This window comes from Prionailurus viverrinus, chromosome C1 (genome assembly GCF_022837055.1).
Source record: "Prionailurus viverrinus isolate Anna chromosome C1, UM_Priviv_1.0, whole genome shotgun sequence".
Lineage (NCBI taxonomy): Eukaryota > Metazoa > Chordata > Mammalia > Carnivora > Felidae > Prionailurus > Prionailurus viverrinus.
The window spans coordinates 32,829,586-32,849,304 of record NC_062568.1 but is presented as its reverse complement, the minus strand read 5'-3'; the positions used below and the strand labels follow the sequence as shown (position 1 = coordinate 32,849,304).

General features: G+C 37.2%; 1 protein-coding gene across 7 annotated transcripts in view; it reads right to left on the bottom strand.

Annotated features, from left to right (window-relative positions):
* The window catches only part of RFTN2 (raftlin family member 2), a 78,982-nt gene that overhangs the window by 54,679 nt on the left and 4,584 nt on the right, over positions 1 to 19,719 (bottom strand). For 2 of the 7 annotated variants that reach the window (XM_047870937.1, XM_047870935.1), the window contains exon 2: positions 11,803 to 11,949. In XM_047870937.1, coding sequence (XP_047726893.1) covers positions 11,803 to 11,941 — 139 coding nt within the window. In that variant the 5' untranslated portion in view covers positions 11,942 to 11,949. Of the gene's footprint in view, positions 1 to 11,802; positions 12,250 to 13,299; positions 13,386 to 19,719 lie in introns of those variants that run through there. The other 5 variants (XM_047870940.1, XM_047870941.1, XM_047870936.1 and 2 more) reach the window with 4 other exon arrangements.

Genomic DNA, 19,719 nt, shown 5'->3' with positions numbered 1-19,719 from the left:
AGTGAGAGTAATAATAGGATCCACCCTATAGGATTGTCAGAAGGATGAAATAAGTTAATGTTTGTTCCTAGAAAGTATCTGGCATGCAGTATGTGCTATATAACTGTTGGTTGCTTTGTTAAATAAACTCCTCTCCTCTGCAAAGAGAGGAAATGCAGTATCCTTACTAAGAGCATTAGGCTTTGGAAGCAAATCACCTGGGTTCAAGTCAAGGTTATACCATTTACTAGATCTGAAACAAGTTACTTTGTCTTTCTGAGACAAGGATAAATAATAGTAGTAACTCCATAGAGTTGCTCAATAGTCACTGTAAAACAGGAGCCCAGTGCCTAGCACAAAGTAAACCCTCATAGGTGTGCCTATTGGTGATCCAGTCAGAAAAGAGAGCTTCAAATGAAGTTGCCTTCAGAGATACGTCATTGTTGGTTTTAAAAAGCTCCCGAAAGATTGTTTTAGAGATTTGGGTTTATTCCAAGCACATGGCCTGCTCCCATCCTGTAGAATTCTAGAGGTCCCTAACTCACACTCTGGATCAGAGGCCCTAACACATGCTCTAGATCTCATGTCCGTAACTCACCCTGTGGATTAGGCATCCCTAGCTCACACTCCATATCAGGGGTTCCTAACTCACTGACCTATTACACTGAGTTTTGGACTCAAATGCCTGAAGGCTCTAGGCTGATAAAACAAAGAAAGGAGCTGTTCTGGAGGAGGCTATGGGACCTGGAAAAAACTCAGAACTTCATCCAAAGACAGCAGTAGCCCTGGCTGAGGGCTGCCATATGGGCAGGCGAGCCTAGCTGTTACTGGATCTTCTAATTTTTAAGAAGACCCTCAAATCCAGATTCTTATGTAATATTTGCCAATTTAAAAAAAAAGCAACAGTTAATTCATATTTTAACACTGTACACACCAAGTGAAACCTGTCTGAAGGCTGAATATGGCCCATGTCTCCTTGGCTTGCAACTTCTGCTCTGGGTCACCCCAGGGACTCTGCAAACTGGAGCCTGCTCAGGTCCAGGCCAGGCCACCTAGATCATGTTAGACAGTGTTCAGCATCCTAGGACACAGAAGAACAATCTGATTCTTCCTCATTAGTGGGAAGAGGAGAAGAATGGTGATAGAAAGGCTGGAGTTCACTCTTTTTAACAAACTGTTCTCATCTGACATAGAGACGTGCTTTAAACATGCCAGCATCACACCCAGGAGCAAAAAGAGGAAAAATAAATCTGGGAATTTTTTTGAGAACTTCCCTTCATGTAATTCCCTCAATTCTTACTAATGTTTTAAGCTGTGCTGAAAGGAGACTAGAAGCCTGATTCAGTCGAGACATGTGAGGAAGGGGAGAGCTAGGCACACAGAGTGAGGAATTTTCATCAGTACTCACCAGAGTGAGTAATCAAATTTCCGCAACAGGTTTGATGTTTGAGGCCAAGACTTTGATTTGATGTCTTTATACTGGGGCAGTAATATCAGAGGTTCAATTACTTTTTTTAAAAAAATATTTTATTTTTAAGTAACCTCTATACCTAACATGGGGCTCGAACTCACAACCCCAAGATGAGGAGTCCCATGCTCTACTGACTAAGCCAGCCAGACGTCCCATGGCTCTATTACTTTTTAAACCAGGAAATTCAGGGGGAGGTGGTGGTAGTTTTGGCTAGAATTTGAATAGCACAGGTGGTTAGCAGCAGCTGCAAGCCATCCGTCTTGTTCTTCCTAGCTCCCAGGCCACCATCAATTCTTTTTCAGCTCTTTGGGAGAAGGAGCAAATGGTGCTGTTCATAGCATTATTGGGTGTGGTTGATTACTGTTAAATTGATGCTACATGATTTGTAAATGTTTTATGATACCTTACAAGACTATTGTGAATAACTGATGAAAGTGTAATTGGTTTGAAAACTATATACCGGGGCGCCTGGGTGGCGCAGTCGGTTAAGCGTCCGACTTCAGCCAGGTCACGATCTCGCGGTCCGTGAGTTCGAGCCCCGCGTCAGGCTCTGGGCTGATGGCTCAGAGCCTGGAGCCTGTTTCCGATTCTGTGTCTCCCCCTCTCTCTGCCCCTCCCCCGTTCATGCTCTGTCTCTCTCTGTCCCAAAAATAAATAAATGTTGAAAAAAAAAATTAAAAAAAAAAAAAAGAAAACTATATACCAATGCAAAATGGATTTTTATAATTAAAACTGAAACACATTGAAGGTCAAGCAACATTCTATCACTTATAGTTTTAACAAATAAAATGTTAATAGACTTTCTAAAAAATAATTCTTTTAATGTTTATTTATTTTTGAGAGAGAGAGGGAGACAAAGCACGAGTGGGGGAGGGGCAGAGAGAGAGGGAGACAGAATCTGAAGCAGGTTCCAGGCTCTGAGCTGTCAACACAGAGCCTGATACGGGGCTCGAACTTAGAAACCGTGAGATCATGACCTGAGACAAAGTTGGACGCTTAACTGACTGAGCCACCCAGGTGCCCCATTAATAGACTTTTTTACATTCATTTGCTTAAAAGCTTCACAGACAAAGATCAAATTTTAAAAATAGAAAAATTCACCATCCAGTATAAAGCTATGAAATTGCTCAATGTCGAAAGCTTTGCTCTGATGATGTAACTCTATGAAAACTGTCCAAGACGTGTATGTTCTTTCCACCAATTTACTTCTGAAGATTGGTATGTGTTTTTGAAATATTTATTAAACATTGTTTCCTCAGATAAACATACAATGTACAAACACTGGCAGTAATTTTACCATATTTTCAAAAGGCAATAAGACTGTCAATCTCCATAGATATCTAGCAATTATAGTAAAAATTAATAAGTAACATATACCAAGTGCATATTTTGTGCCAGGCACTTATGTGAAATGCTTTACATGCCTAACCTTGATTAACCCTTACAAAAACTTCATAAGGTAGATATTATCATTATTCTCAGATGAGGAAACTCAGGAAGAGAGAAATTTGGTAACTTGCCCAAACTGCTAGTAAGTGGGTAGGCTGTGATCAAACCAGACAGAATGACTCCACAGCCATACACTCTGGTGCCTATAGGAAAGTAAAACTTCATTGATTTGGATCATGTTAATATAGAATTTGTGAAAATTCAGACATGAGCTAGGCTAAAGTTTTTGAACTATAATAAATTGTTAAGCAATTTAATGTATGGATATTAAAGGGATATTTGGTTTAATTATCAACATGCTTAAAATTATTTAGAAATATGAACTGCTAGATGAACAATATCCAAATTATGTAAGCTTTTATGTTTTCAATGAAAGATTCCATTTTGGTAGTCACTCTTAATTGAGGTAATATAACTGTACTTTTAAATATGGCAAAATTCTACTGAACTACATGGTTCATTATTACAGGCAGATATATGAAAGATCAAATTATGACCATTTCACACTCCTGCAGCCTTAGTTTCATTGCTGCCTGCGTCATGTGCTACTCTCTATCCGTTCTGTTTTATTAGTGGGTCTCAGACAGACCATGTAATTTTCTCTCATTTCCAAGTCTGTATGTCTTGTCTTTCAGCCTTGTTTGCCTTACCCACACTTTCTACTTAGTTTTCTTTTTTAAAAGAAGCCCAATCACGAACTCAAGCAGGTTCCACAATGTCAGCGCAGAGCCTGACGTGGGGCTTGATCCCATGAACTGTGAGATCATGACCTAAGCGGAATTCTGAGTCTGACGTCCAACTGACTGAGCCACCCAGGCGCCCCCTACTTAGTCTTTTTTTTCTTATCTTTTAAAAATTTGGGGGTAGGGGTTGAACTATAACATACAAACAAAACAAAGCAAAACATAACACCATCAACGCTTGGGTAACCATCATCCGTTCAAAAATCAGAAAATGGTGGGCATTCCAGAAGTCTCCCATTTTGCCTTTTCCAATCACAATCTCCCTCTCCCCTCTGTACTACCTTGAGTTTTACGGTCATCATTTCCTTTCTCTTCTTTTAGTTTACTATCCAAGAATGCAGCCTTAAACACTATAGTTCAATTTTGCCAGTTTTTCAAGTTTTATATAAATGGAATCATAAGGCATATACTTTTGTGTCTGTCTTCTTTTTTAGTTTTTATTTTTATTTTCTTTAAAGTAATCTCTACACCCAATATGGGGCTCAAACTCACAACCCCAGGATCAAGAGTCATATGCTCTACTGACTGAGCCAACCAGGCACCCCCTGTGTCTGCCTTCTTTCATTCAACATTATGCCTGTGAGATTCACCTTGTGTAGCTTGTGTAGTTGTAGTTCATTCACTTTCATCGAAGTATAGTTGGCAAAGTACTGCCTATGGCCTATTTTATAATGAATGGTAAGTTGGTACTACAATGGCAGAGCAGAGTAATTGTGATGGAGACCACACGGCTTGTAAAGCCTAAAATATTTACTATCTGGTCCCTTACAGAAAAAGTTTGCTGACTTTTGCAGTATAGTGTTCCATTGTGCAAGTGTACCACAATTTATTTTTCTAGTCTCTTGTTCTTGGATTTCTGTGTTGTTCATACTTTTGGGTTATTAAGATCTATAAAGAACTTATCAAACTCAACAACCAAAAAATAAATAATCCAGTTAAGAAATAAGCAGAAGACATGAACATTTTTCCAAAGAAGACATCCAGATGGCTAACAGACACATGAAAAGATGCTCAACATCACTCATCATCAGGGAAGTACAAATCAAACATGATGAGATACTACCTCACACCTGTCAGAATGGCCAAAATTAACAACACAGGAAATGACAGATGTTGGTGAGAATGTGGAGAAAGGGGAGCCCTCTTACACTGTTGGTGGGAATGCAAACTGGTGCAACCACTCTGGATATGGAGGTTCCTCAAAAAGTTAAAAATAGAACAACCCTTCGATCCAGCAATTGAACTACTAGATACTTACCTAAAGGATATAAAATACTGATTTGAGGGGGCACATGCACCCCGATGTTTATAGCAACATTATCAACAATAGCCAAATTATGGAAAGAGCTCAAATGTCTATCAATTGATGAATGGGTAAAAAAGATGTTGTGTGTGTGTGTGTGTGTACATATATATATATATATATATATATATATATAATGGAATATTACTCAACTACAAAAAATGAAATCCTGCCATTTGCGTTGACCTGGATGGAGCTAGAGTGCATTATGCTAAATGAAATAAGTTAGTCAGAGAAAGACAAATACCATATAATTTCACTCCTATGTGGAACTTTAGGAAAAAAAAAACAGATGAACATATGGGGGAAAAAAGAGGAGGGCAAAAAAAGAGACTCTTAACTATAGAGAATAAACTGATGGCTACCAGAGGGGAGGTGGGTGGGGGATGGGTCAAATAAGTGATGGGTATTAAAAAGGGCACTTTTTTAATTAAAATTTTTTTTAATGTTTATTTATTTTTGAGAGAGAGAGAGACAGAGTGTGAGCGGGGGAGGAACAGAGAGAGAGGGAGATACAGAATCCGAAGCAGGCTCCAGGCTCTGAGCTGTCAGCACAGAGCCCAATGTGGGGCTCGAACTCACAAACCGTGAGATCATGACCTGAGTTGACGTTGGACGCTTAACCCACTGAGCCACCCAGGCGCTCCCCTTTAAAAAAATTTTTTTTAATGTTTATTTATTTTTGAGAGAGAGAGAAAAAGGACACTTGTTATGATTAGCTCTAGGTGTTATATGTAAGTGATGAATCACTAAATTCGATTCCTGAAACCAGCATTATACTATATCTTAACTAACTAGAATTTAAATAAAAACTTAAAAAAATATATAAATAACACTTTTATGAACATTGTTATATGCGCCTCATGGTACACACGTGCACACATTTATATTAGGTATATCTTTAGCTAACTAGATAATGCCAAAGCATTTGTTTTTCCAAATGGTTGTACCAATTTACTAAAACATGATATTAGCAGTCTTTTAAAATTTACCCCATTTTGGATGTTTTGAAGTAGCGTCTCAGTGTGGTTTTTGTTTGCTTGTTTATTTTTGGAGAAACAGAGCACAAGTGGGGGAGGGGCAGAGAGAGAGGGAGACACAAAATCCTAAGCAGGATCCAGGTTCTGAGCTATCAGACACACAGAGCCCAATGCGGGGCTTGAACCCACCAACTGTGAGATCATGACCTGAGCTGAAGTCAGACGCCTAACCAACTGAACCACCCAGGCGCCCCTCACTGTGGTTTTAACATGCATTTTCCTGGTTACTGATAAGGTTGAGCACAGCATCATACGTCTATTTGATATGGTCATTGGATTAACTAGTTTGTGAATTGCATGTCCAAATTCCTTGTGCGTTTCCTTGTTGAGTTGGTTGGTTTTTCCTTAACAATTTGCAGTTGTATTTTCTATATTCTGGATACAAACCCTTGTCTAAGTCCCACTCATTCTTTTCATCTCAGATGAGTTGACCCTTCTTTTAAGGAATCTTTCTGGATCCCATCAATCAGGTAGAGGTGTTCTTCTTTTTCTCCTATAACCCTCATAACTCATAACTCATAACTTCTAGCATAGCCTGTATCATAGTGTATAGTGTACATACACATTATAACTAAATGTTTATTTATCAGTGTCCCTCAGTAGGATGCTCACTAGAGTGCAGGTTCATAACAGCAGGGACTAGGCTTTATTTATCTTTATATCCTAGCTCTTAGCTCAGTAGATACTCAATAAATATTAGCTCAATTAATGAGTACATGTCCAGCCACATATAAGAAGTATATGTAGGATAGAAAATATAATTTAGATTGTCAATATCAATGTATATGTATTTTCTTTCAACATCAATATTTAGGTCGATCAACTCTGCTATTATCAGAGATTCTCCTCTTTTTCAGTTTAGAATGGGATATTTTTCTCTCCCAGTGGTATTTGTGAGGTTTTATTATTATTCTAGACCAAAATATCTCACCATTTCAAACATAATAGAACTCGTTGTATAGGTTTATTCACCTGGTAGGAATTTGGGCTAGGCACTACAACAGGGATTATGTTGATGCCTGATTAAATTTAGTCGCTTTTATTATAAGTTCCTTTAATGTAGCACTTTACCTTTGAAAATCTTTTGACTGTTTGGGAAATGCTCAGGAATTTATTAGATTCAGACAGATACAGAAAATTTAGTGGGACCCACTCTTCCTTTCTCTCTTCCTTCCTTCCTCCTTCCTTCCCTCATTTCTTTAAAAAAATTTTTTTTAAATGTTTATTTATTTTTGAGACAGAGAGAGACAGAGCATGAACGGGGCAGGGTCAGAGAGAGAAGGAGACACAGAATCCAAAGCAGGCTCCAGGCTGTCAGCACAGAGCCCGACATGGGGCTCGAACTCACAAACTGTGAGATCATGACCTGAGCCGGAGTTGAAAGCTCAACCAACTGAACCACCCAGGCGCCCCTTCCTTCCCTCATTTCTGATCCTTTATTCACTTCTGGTTGATTCTCTAATGCTCTACAGTGCTGCATCTTCATTCTTCTTACAAGTTCTTTACCACTTGAAATTACTGACCACTTCTTGCTTCTTGAAACCCTCCCTTTCCTGTGTTCTCTGGTGTATATAGTCCTGACGGTCTTCATTCTCAGTCATTTTTACTGAAATTGTCTTCAATATGGCTAAATATGCCTGACAACTCAGCCCAAGATGCTTATACTCTGCTCATGTTCATGGTCTTTAAGACTTTAACTATTACAGTTCCTCCTGGAAATCATGATCTCCAGCTATGTATCTGTAAGAATCTCTACCAGGATGTCCACTGCCCCCTCAAATGGAACATGCCTGTGATGGAACTGCTGTTTTACACACTGACTCTCTTTGGGCTGCCCCTTCCATGGTAAGAGGCATCATTATTTCCAGTTACTCAGGCTGTTACACAGTTACTCAGAAGTGGGAAGGCATCTTGGATTCCTCATTCTTTCTGTTCCTTCAAATCCAGCCAGCGCACGCTAGTAAGTTCCTCCTTCATAATGTCTGTTATATTTGCCCCTTGCATTCTATCCTATTGCTGTCCCCCAATATGCAGGTCCTCATGGTCCACTGGTAGCCTTGACCACTACAAGCAGCCTTCTAAATAAATATCCTCACTCTCATCTCTCTTCACTGCAATCTCACATTAATCTTCAAAAAAAAACTTCTCTGTACCTATCAACTACTTGTTCAAAAGCCTTTACAGCTGCTTAATTCCCATAGAATCAAGGAGTCATTCCTTAGCCAGGTCAGAGTGTTTCATACTCCACTTATTTCCAACCTTATTCTCTCCTTTTCTCCAACAAAACCTCCCTTAGCTCACTGCTCTAGTCAACAGCTTTTGAGTATGCTTCAACCTCTTAAATGTTTTCTGATAATCTAAGCCCTACTTTTCTTCAGGGTCAGTTAAAGTCCTAATTCCAGTTCTAACTGATCCTACTCAAAATTGATTTTACCTGTTGTATCTTGTATTATAATTTTTCATTCATTAATTCAACAAAGCTTATTGGCCATTGTTCACAGACCAAACACTGTACTAGATAGGGGGATACAAAGGTGGGTAAGAAATAGTTCCTGACCCTGAGGAGTTTAGGGTCTTTTCTAGTTTGACCATTTAGAACATAAAATACTTGAGGGCAGAAACTGTCTTATTCCTCTTTGTATTTCTAGTACTTATCAGTATCTTTTAAAAAATCCATATGTGTTATGTATTTATTGCTGTCAACAGTAGTGATAAAAGACAATGAGAGTTTCTTGTTTTAATAATAAGGAAGCAAGTTAGGGACCAGAAAAATTTTCCTTAATATATTTTACATAATTTTACTAGAAATTCAAAGCTACCATCTGTCCTTCTTTCTATTGGGTTTTAGTAAAACTCCTTTAATCATAAAGCTCTATGTGCTTTAAAAATCCTTAAGGCTATTATTATTCAGATTCTTTTCTGGGATTTAAGGATGAAACTAACACTTTTGGATAATTTGCAGAGTTAATTTAACTATTCTATTCTATTAAGAAATTCTGTAACATAGTCGTATACACACTCACTCTCATAAATACACATTCACAGAAAACAAAAATTGTACCAAAATCTCACTAGTGCAGTTGGTAGACCTGGCACAAAGCCAGGAGGGATAATAATAGTTAACTTTTATTAAATGGATTATCTTGTATTATCCTCCTTAATCCTCAAAACAACTCCATTATGTAAGTACCATCAGAATCCTTATTTTTCAGATGGGGAAACCAAGATACAGCAACATTTATAAACCTGACATAGTGAGTGAAAGAGCCTAGATTCAGAATCCAGGAACTCTGACTCCAGAGTCTTATGTTCTTCATGACTATGCTATTATTTCTCCCATAGAGATGTAAATAATGGCTCAAAGTCCCCCTGCACCGCCAGCCTCCCCCCCCCAAAGTGTAGGGAAGCAAAGAGAGAAAGAAAGGAAGGGAGGAAGGAAGGAAGGAAGAAAGAAAAGAAAGAAAGAAAGGAAGAAAGAAAGAAGAAAAGAAAGAAAGACAAAAAGAAAGAGAATAAATAAATAAAAGAATGAAAATAAATAAGTTGTTCAGGATCATTAGCCATCCTAACACAAGGCACTGGAAATTTCAAAGGGTCTCCTTTTGCTCAATGAGACTTTCTCTCTGTCTCATGTCCTCTATTTGGAAAAAACGGAGGAAAACAAGGTAAGAGACAGGCTCATCATGAGCACACACAGCTGTCACCAGACCATTTTATTTCCTGAACGGTTGCTCACAGTGGCTTCTGAGAAATAGGAGGTGTCACTATTCAGTACTTACAGCAATCCCAGGACAGAATTTCCAGTGTTAAATAGAAGACTGGCATGTTTTAACTACCACCACCCCCTCACCCCCACCCTGACTCACTCTATACACTGGAGTGGCAGGTGGACGTCAGAAACAACAGAATAAAGAAAGGTGGTTTGTGCACTTGGGGTGATACAGAGTCTTGGCTTCTGACGCAAAGGCAAAGACAAAAACAAAACAAAACACAACAAAAAATGTGGAAGAATTGGACAGAAAGGGGCACCAGGAGACTAGGCGCCTCATCCAAATAGGAACCAGACGCAACTTTAAAATACGTGCCTGCTTTCTGTGCTAGCATTTGTAATCTGTGACCATACTTACACTTCATAATGTAACACTATTACCTCCTCCAAACACCTAGAGTAGAGGTAGTAATTATACTACTTTCATGGAGAGAAGTGCTTCTGATAACAAAACCAAAATTACTTCTGACGAAAGCTGTAGATGTTTCTGATTCAAGCATGACTGCATGTATGCATATTTGTTTGAGACTGCTAACATTGTTAAAAGGAAATAAATCAGAAAAAAAATTTCCAGTTACTTTAAGCCTTATGATCCCATGGTGGATTGTGCAGCAAATCTTAAAGTGCAGATCAAAATGGCTCTGGCCTAAAGTTTATGAGTAGACAAGGTTTTAAGGTTAAGGAGAGTGTGTGTTTGCATCCTATGGATTGACAGGAACTAGTCCTAAAAATAATTGACAAGAACAATCAATGCAGAAAACACAGCACCACATCAGAAATATTTTCTCAAATGATGGGTTTTGAAAAAGTATAGAAAAAAATTCACATGATTGGTTAGTTCTCTGATTATCACTATTATCTTAATCCACTTTTAACTTTCATAATTAAAAAGAAAATTAAGAATATTGACATTTTCACCTTTGGTAGCCTTAGCCTTAGATAAAAATAGAAATGTGAATATATTGAAAGTATATGTTAGGATTTTGTGTACGTCCCTGGAAGGGAGTTTGCTTGCTGGCTAGCTCAATTTTTGACAAAGAAAAATGGGCTGCTCTTGCTTCTTGCACAAAGATGCACTGTTCACAGAGGAAACCAAAAAATGGGGAATTTGTGTTTAAGTTGAAAAGAATTTAATACCCAAAATGATCATATATTTAGTATAAACTTTCTATTCACTGATAAAATGTGTGGCTTATTAGAATTAAAAGTGTAACTTTGTAATAAGAACTTAAAATACTGATATCTGGAAATTCTAACAGCAAGCAAGACATTCGAAATTTCATTTTCAGTACCCCGTAGTTAAAGATATTGCTCTGGTTTTTAAAAACTCAGTTTTATCCATGCAGTTGTACACCCTGAAGTTCCAAAAGAAGTGAGGCAAAGTATTTGTGAGTTTGAGCTGCCTCTGTTCTTTCCACAGGGCTGCCATCTGGGCTTGTTTATTTGTGTTTCCAACTTTCTGGAACAGGGAGTTTCTCTGTTAGGGACAGGGCACCAAGCAAAGGAAATGTCTTACAGAAAGACTATCTTTTTTTTTTTTTTTCTTTTTTACTGTATTTTCAAACTTCAAGTTTAGCTTGGTTAAAAATATCAAATGACTATTGCAATCACAAAATTTTACATAGTTGGAAACCTCAGAATTATCTTAGCAAATACTCTTCCACACCATGCAAATCATATTCTCTACAAGCTACCTTCTTGTGACTTTAAGATCTTTTTCAAGACCCAACTGTCATTAAGGCTATAGCTATTAGGTTGAGAAATCAAACATTTTTATCTATCCTTCTACAAATAAGCATTTGGGTTAAAAATGAAAAATAATTCCAAGCAGTTTTTCTAATTTTATAAAGTATATATGAGCCACATTATAAAAAAATGAAGCAAACGAAACAAAAACCTTTCAAAATATAATTAAGAAACAAAGCATTATTGTTAGATTTACACAATCTGTGAAGAATAGTTTTAAAATTCACAAGCAACACTTAAAAAAACTGGTGCCTTCTCTTTGAGAGATTTCATTTAACAAATAAAATAGAAGCAAAAATTACCTTGTAAAGTGAAATCCAGCAATACATATTCGTAAGCAAATTCTGTCTTTGTTTCCACTTGCGGTCTCTTCAGGGTAGAAAATATTTTTCCAGGGCTGCTATCATCAGGGTCTTCTAGCTTTCTAAGTCCGCACCCCATGGCAAAATCTGTAAGGAATTAAATTGCAGGATAGGGGAGGGAGAGCAGCAAATTCTGTTGTTTAAGCTGCAAAAAGAAAGTTACAGACTTAACTGCTTTGATTTTTTCAGCTAAACCATAGATAGTCAAAAAGAAATCATTTGAGTCCAAAGAAAGGAGCTGAAGACATTTTCTATCCATTTTTCTGTAAAGTCGTTGAACCCATGATGATTAAGCCACAGCTCTGGGAGGCTGGGCTTGATCTTAGGAGAAACATGCAAGCTGCTACAACTTAGCGGAGAATTTCCATGCCACGTCAATTTACAGCCAGCCCCCTACCAGAGTTCTGTCGCTCAGGGCACCAACAGTGCTTTGTCTGTCCCAGTTGGCTGGATGATAAAGGAGGTGTCCAAAAACGGAAATAAAAAGGCAAAAGTGCAACTCGGATGGAATTATCTACAAGTAGAGGATATATTCAGGCATAGTGGCATGCGATTCTTTTTCTGTTTTCTTTTTTCCCTCTTTGCTGTGCCCACCCCCTCCTTCCTCTCTGCTACTACCAGAAAAGCAAAAGGAGGGAGGATGGGAGGGAGGAAGGAAAGAATGAGAGAGAGAAGGAATGAAAAAAAAAAATGGATTCTCAACATGGTTGGAAACAAAAATCATTTCCAGAAAGGAAGTCAGCTTTAGGAGGAAACTGTTTCTGGAGTCTAAAAGGAGAAAAGTAAAGCTTTTTTTTTTTTTTTAAACAAACACTTGAGTCTTTAGGTAGCACTGTGGATTTCTTTCCACAGGAGGACTCTTTCCATATACTAATCATATACTAATTAAAACTGCTAAATATAAAAAAAATTAAGATATTTTAGGGGCGCCTGGGTGGTTCAGACGGTTGAGTGTCCCACTTTGGCTCAGGTCATGATCTCTCCTTCTGTGGGTTCAAGCCCCATGTTGGGCTCTGTGCTGACAGCTCAGAGCCTAGATCCTGCTTTGGATTCTATATCTCCCTCTCTCTCTGCCCCTCCCCTGTTTATGCTCTCTCTCTCTCTCTCTCTCTCTCTCTCTCTCTCTCTCTTAAAAATAAATAAACATTAAAAAAAGATATTTTAATGATAAGATTTTATTTCTCTTGTGTGGATAGTATCCTTAAAGTTTAAAGTACTCCACTATTAGCAGGCTTCTGAGAGGAACTGTTAACACTTTTACAGGTCCCAAAGTATCCTTAATTAAAAAAAAAAAAAAGGCAACAAAACTGACAACTTGATTATTCAGTCTTCTAAATTGCCATTTACCTGAAGTCAGGAACAATTTATAATGGACCAATTGTAATGAGTGTTCACTGCATATTACCATGTACAGCTCAGGTAGTATGGTGCACTCACCAAAGCTGTGAGCCCTGGAATCAGACTGCTTGGCTTCAAATCCTGCTTCTAATGCCTACTACAGACGTGATCTTGGCAAGTTACTTGATCTCTTCAAGTTTCAATTTCCTCCCCTAACAAAATGCAGTTAATAATAGTACTTACTTCATAGGCTTGTTATGAAGGTTGAGTGGAATAATCTTATTTCATATCTTAACACTATGCTTGGCTAATAGCACAAAATAAATTTGTTAATGTGCTTCCATTATAAAACAGTGTTGAAAATAGTAATAGCAAGGAAGTGTTTCTGCCACAACTCTCATTATTTGCAGAATAAACCTGATCACATATCAGACTCTAGAGAACACAAGCCTGTAAAGGTTTTTTCAATCACATTGAAGAGTGCATATCAAGACTCTCAAAGGGGGGAATGGATGAGTTTGTAGATCACTATGACCTCTTGTCTCTTCAGTCTGCCTACTTGTCTTTCAATAGTCACTTCTCAGAAGTGATTTTAACAGAGGAAAATTCTACCACTCTTCATTCTCATGGATGAGCATGGTTGGTGGTAGGCAATTTCAATTTGGCTAAGAAGACAGCAGACTCTCACCCAGTTTGACTCATTTCACTAGTCACAGTGCTTTCATGCCTGTCATTTCTCATGTCCTCTTTTGTATGGTGGGCTGTGAGCTACTGGGTGGCAGAAATGGAATATATGAAGTTCACTAGTCCCTGGTGCAGTACCCAGAAGATGGCTTATTAAGTACTCATTATATTTACTAAATGCCTGCTATATTCCAGGAGCTGGCTAGGTACACAAGATGACTAAACATGGCTTCTCCTAAAGAAACTTATGGTTTAATGGAGAAGATAGACTTATCAACAGATAATTTCAATATGATTTGGTAGCTGATGAGATAGAAGTATGCATATGATGCTACAAAAACCCAAGAAGGGGACTCTAACTCAGCTTGGAGGATGGTATCTGACCTGTCTTGAAGGATGAATATGCATAAGATAGATAAAGGTGGGGAGCATGTGCCAGGGAAAGGGAAAAGCTTGAGCAATGTCACAAAATCATGAAATAGCATGGCATGAACTTTAAAGAACATGAAGCAGTTGCAAATTACTAGAACATAAAATTGGAAAGACAACTAAGCTGTAAGAGAGGCAAGAGCTAAGTTGTAATGGATCTTATGTCCCATACAAAGGGAATTTGGACTTTATTTTGTAGGCAACAAAGGAGAATTAAATAATCAAGTAGAAAATCAAAGGAGTAGTTTGAAACAGGCAACTAACATCACTTTGTATTTCTAATGGATCACTATGGCTGTTTTGAGGAAAATTGTTTTAATGGGAGCAAGAATGGAGGGAGACCCAGTCAGGAGAGTATTGCAGTAGTCCAGTTGAGTGCTGACAACTTAGATGAATGAATATGGGACATCATTATGTCCTTAAATACTTTTTAAAATCTTTTAGTAAAAAAAACCTATAGTTCCTTTAGTTCATTATTTGAGCCATCACTATTTTTTTTCTCCAAAAGTTGAACAAAATAAAATTTTATTTGACACATCATTATCAGCTAGAGTCCATAGGCTCACTACTGGTATTGTACATTCTATGGGTTTTGACAAATGTATGACATGGACCCACCATTACAGTATAATACAGAATAGTTTCACTGTCCTGAAAATCTGTGCTCCTCCTATTCATCCCATCCTTACTTCTTATTTAACTCTGATGCATCTGACAATTGTAATATAAAGGGTAAAATATAGATCAAATTCAGTTTTTCCTACACTGACATTCAACTGTCACAACTACATTTGTTTTCATAGATAATTTTTTTTTTTTTACCAGTCATGTTTCCCCAGGCTTGTCATATATTGAGTACCTATAGTAATTAGGATAAATATTTGGAACAAATGTTTTCTATCATTGGTCATTTTTTTCTATATGGAATTATATGTTTTCAGTTCTGTATTGCAAATAGGGTTTCTCCAAGTGCAGACTCTTATGTGGCTGTATATGATGAAGATATATTATCAATTTTTGTCTATGTTCTAGAATGGGCTCACTTAGTCCTTGAATTAATGAGTGAACCTTATAAAAATATTCTCCATAACTGATAGCAAATTATTTTCATAGTTACTATGCGAGTTTAGATCACCTAAGCTCACTAAAGTTTTAAAGCTTCTAAGAGATAATTACATATTATCCAGTCGATGCCTTACAAAATCTTTCCATAATAGTAACTTTTAAATCCAATTTATTTTATGTGGCCCTGATTCAAAGAAGCAAATTCAAAAATAATTCAACAAGTTTTTATGGAGCACTGACTACATATTTAGGGCACATGTAGACACAAAGATAAAAATACCAATTTATGTCCTTAGACATCATAAGCTAGCAGGCTAGCATTGAGTTTTAACCTAATGCACTGCTAGTTTCATAATGTAGTCAAATTTCCTAAGTAATTAATGACTTATTGAAAGCACTACTTATTGAAAGAGGTATTTTTAAAAATATTTTTAAATGCTTATTTTTGAGAGAGAGAAAAAAGTGGGGGAGGGGCAGAGAAAGAGGGAGAGAGAATCCCAAGGAGAATCCATGCTGTTAGCACAGAGCCTGATGTGGGGCTCGAACTCACAAACTGCGAGATTGTGACCTCAGCTGAGATCAAGAGTCAGATGCCTAACTGACTGAGCCAACCAGGCACCCTAAAAAAAGCCTTTCTTTAATGATTAGAAATGCCATACTCATCACATACTTAATCATTGTATAGACTAAGATTTTATTTTTACTTTTTATTTTTCTCAATAGTCTGGCTTCTTCATATTACATATTAAAAAATTTTTAATGCCTCTATAATCTTTCACTGTCCAGCAGTTCACAATATTATTATTCTTTAAAAAAATTGTTGACTACTCTTAACTGCTCATTCTTCTAGATTAGAAGTTTTCAAACTATGTGTGGCAGAGCTCCCTGGTTCCGAAGAGGTGTCAGTTTTGGAAGAGAGGGGGCTTTGATCATGAGGAGAGGCCAGGCAGGCAGGGCTCTGGGTCCATCACACCACTCTTTCTTCAAACAGAATAGTGTAGATTTTGTCAGTTTCATATACCAGTAACAAACAAACCCCCATAATTTTCAGAAAAGGAAAACAGGTACATTATCAATTAACTATGTTGTTTCTAGGAATAAATCTACTGAATATAAGCCAGACTTGTATATGTAAAACTATGCAACTTTACTGAACAGCATGAAAGGAGAGGCAAGTAAATGGAGAGATATACATAGACATTTTTAGGAACACTTAATATTGTAATTATCTCTCTAGCTATTCCTTGACACCTGTCATTGAGCTGTAGATTTAATGCAATGGTGACCTTATCCCTAACAGATTTTTCGCATGGAATCTCTCAGGTGGATTTAATTTGATTTGATTTTTTAAAGTTTATTTATTTATTTTGGGGGGGGGTGGGCAGAGAGAGAGGGAGAGAGAGAATCCCAAGCAGGCTCTGCACTGTCAGCATACAGCCTTATGTGGGGCTCAATTTCACAATTTGTAAGACTCTTCACCTGAGCCAAAGTCAAGACTCAGACACTTAACTGACTGAGCCACCCAGGCATCCTCAAGTTGATTTTAATATATATGTGGAAGACAAAAAGACCAAGAATGTCTAAGATACTTCTGAAGGAGAATAAGGAGATATAAAAACTATATATTAAGACTTATTAGAAAGCTATAGTAATTAAATCTGTTTTTTAGCAAGGCATAGACAAATTAACCAATACAACAGAATAAAAAGCCCAGAAACAGAAATCTGCATATGTGGAAATTTAATATATGAGGGAGGTGGCATGGCAGATCAGTGGAGAAAGTGGAGCTGGGACATTTGATTATCTATATGGGGATGAAATTGGATCCCTACCTCATATCGTATATAAAAATTTCAATTTTACATGAAGAATTTGAACATCAAAAGAAAACTTAACATTTTTATATGAAAATATGGATAAATATTTATTCTGATGTAAGAGTACTAAAAACTATTTTTAAAGCAAAAAGATAATCAGAAAATAATCATCATTAATCATAAAATAACAATCATGGGGTGCCTGGGTGGCTCAGTCGGTTGAGTGTCCGACTTCGACTCAGGTTGGGATCTCGCAGCTTGTGAATTCGAGCCCTGTGTCGGGCTCTGTGCTGGCAGCTTGGAGCCTGGAGCCTGCATTGGATTCTGTGTCTCCCTCTCTCTGCCTCTTCCCCAGCTCATACTCTGTCTCTCTCTCTCTCTCTCAAAAATAAACATTAAAAACATTTTTAAATAAAATAACAATCATAAGATAAATTTTCATAAATCCTACTAGATTAAAATTAAGAATTTCTATTAAGTGTAATGTGAAAGGACAAGATACAATTTGGTAAATGATATTTGTCAAATATCAACCAATAAAGGAACAGCATCAAGAATATATAAAAACCTGAAAATAAAGAAAAAAAAAGCCAATAGACAAACAGACACAAAATATAAATAGGCACTTCACAGGCAAGGAAACATATATGGTTAATAAACACACACAGAGATGCTTAACTTCACCTTCTATTTGGGAAATTGCAAATTAAGACCACAGTGAGATTATATTGTATTGTGGTAAAATACACATAAAATTGATCATTTTAACCATTTTAAAGTGTGCAATTCAGTGGCATTAAGTACATTCACAATACTGTATGATAATCATCACTATCTAGCTCCAGATTTCTCTCATCACTCCATGAGGGAAACCCATATCCTTTAAGCATTCACTCTCCATTGCGATTTTCTCCCAGCTCCTGGCAACCACTCATCTCCTTTCTATCTCTATGCATTTATCTATTCTGGATATTTCATGTAAGTGGAACCTACAATATGTGGTCTTTGGTGTCTGGATTATTTCATTTACCATAATGTTTTAAAGGTTTACTTATGTGATAGCATGTTATCAGTACTTCATTCTTTTTTATGGCTGAATAATATTCCATTGTATGGATATGCCACATTTGTTTACCCATTCATCAGATGATAGGCATTTGGGGTGTTTCTATCTTTTGGCTATTGGGGATAATGTTTCTATGAACATTAGTGAGATAATGTTTTATACTTATTTAACTGGCAAAAAATTAAGAAGTAGCTAATATCAAGTATTGGAGAGACCTCTTTAATTGTATGTTGCTGATGGGAGTGTAATTTGCTTAACCATCTTGGAAAACAACTTGACATTATCTTGTGAAATTGAACTTTCACATACTGTATGATCCAGCAATATTACTCCTAGATACATACCTAGAGAAAGTTTAGCATGTAAGTACCAGAAGATTTATACAAGAAAGTTAACAGTAGTACTATTCTTTTTTTTTTTTTTTTTAATTTTTTTTTTCAACGTTTATTTATTTTTGGGACAGAGAGAGACAGAGCATGAACAGGGGAGGGGCAGAGAGAGAGGGAGACACAGAATCAGAAACAGGCTCCAGGCTCTGAGCCATCAGCCCAGAGCCCGACGCGGGGCTCGAACTCACGGACCGCGAGATAGTGACCTGGCTGAAGTCGGACGCCTAACCGACTGCGCCACCCAGGCGCCCCTACAGTAGTACTATTCTTAAGAGCAAACAACTTGAACCACTCAGATGTGCATCAATAGGCATTTCTTTTAAGGAGTCTGCTATAAAGGGAAGGAAAGTAATGGAGGAGTAGTGGGGGTTGAGAGTTTTTTTTTCCTGATTAAAACAGGAGAAAAATTACATATTGCATATGCTAAAGAATTAATGCCATGGAAAAGGGGTGTGGGGTGGAGAACTACTGGAAAACTTGATTTCTCAGACATTTAATCTGAATTTACCTCCTAGTTCTGGAGGGTGCTGTATATACCCTCCAGTTTTAGGTTTTACCTATTCTTCACTTTCCCTTCGTAAACTGCTAGATCAAATAGAGCATATCAACTAAGTACTCAAAGAATTATCTGTTGTTCCTATTGTAACATCTATAGAGAATTTGATTGATCCACTTTCCATATCACCACATAAATAAGATCCAACTCACCAAATGCTCCCATTCATAAATTATTCACCAATCAAAATGAAGTAACTAGAGTTATAGAAAGAAACATGGATGAATCTTAGTAACAAAATGTTGAGTGAAAATGGCCAGTGGAAGACTACATGTAGTATGATATCCTTTTTTAGACTGTTTAAATACAATTAAAATTAACTTGTGACGACAATAATGGAAAAGTACAGAACTTAGGACAATGATTACCTCTGGGAGGAAAACAGAGAGAAAAGGAGCACATAGATCTAAATCATTGGTAATCTTCCAGTTCAGTGGTTCTCAAACTTGAATCTTCATCAGAATCACCTGGAGAGTTCATTAAAACCTAGGCTGCTGGTTTCCACCCCCAGAA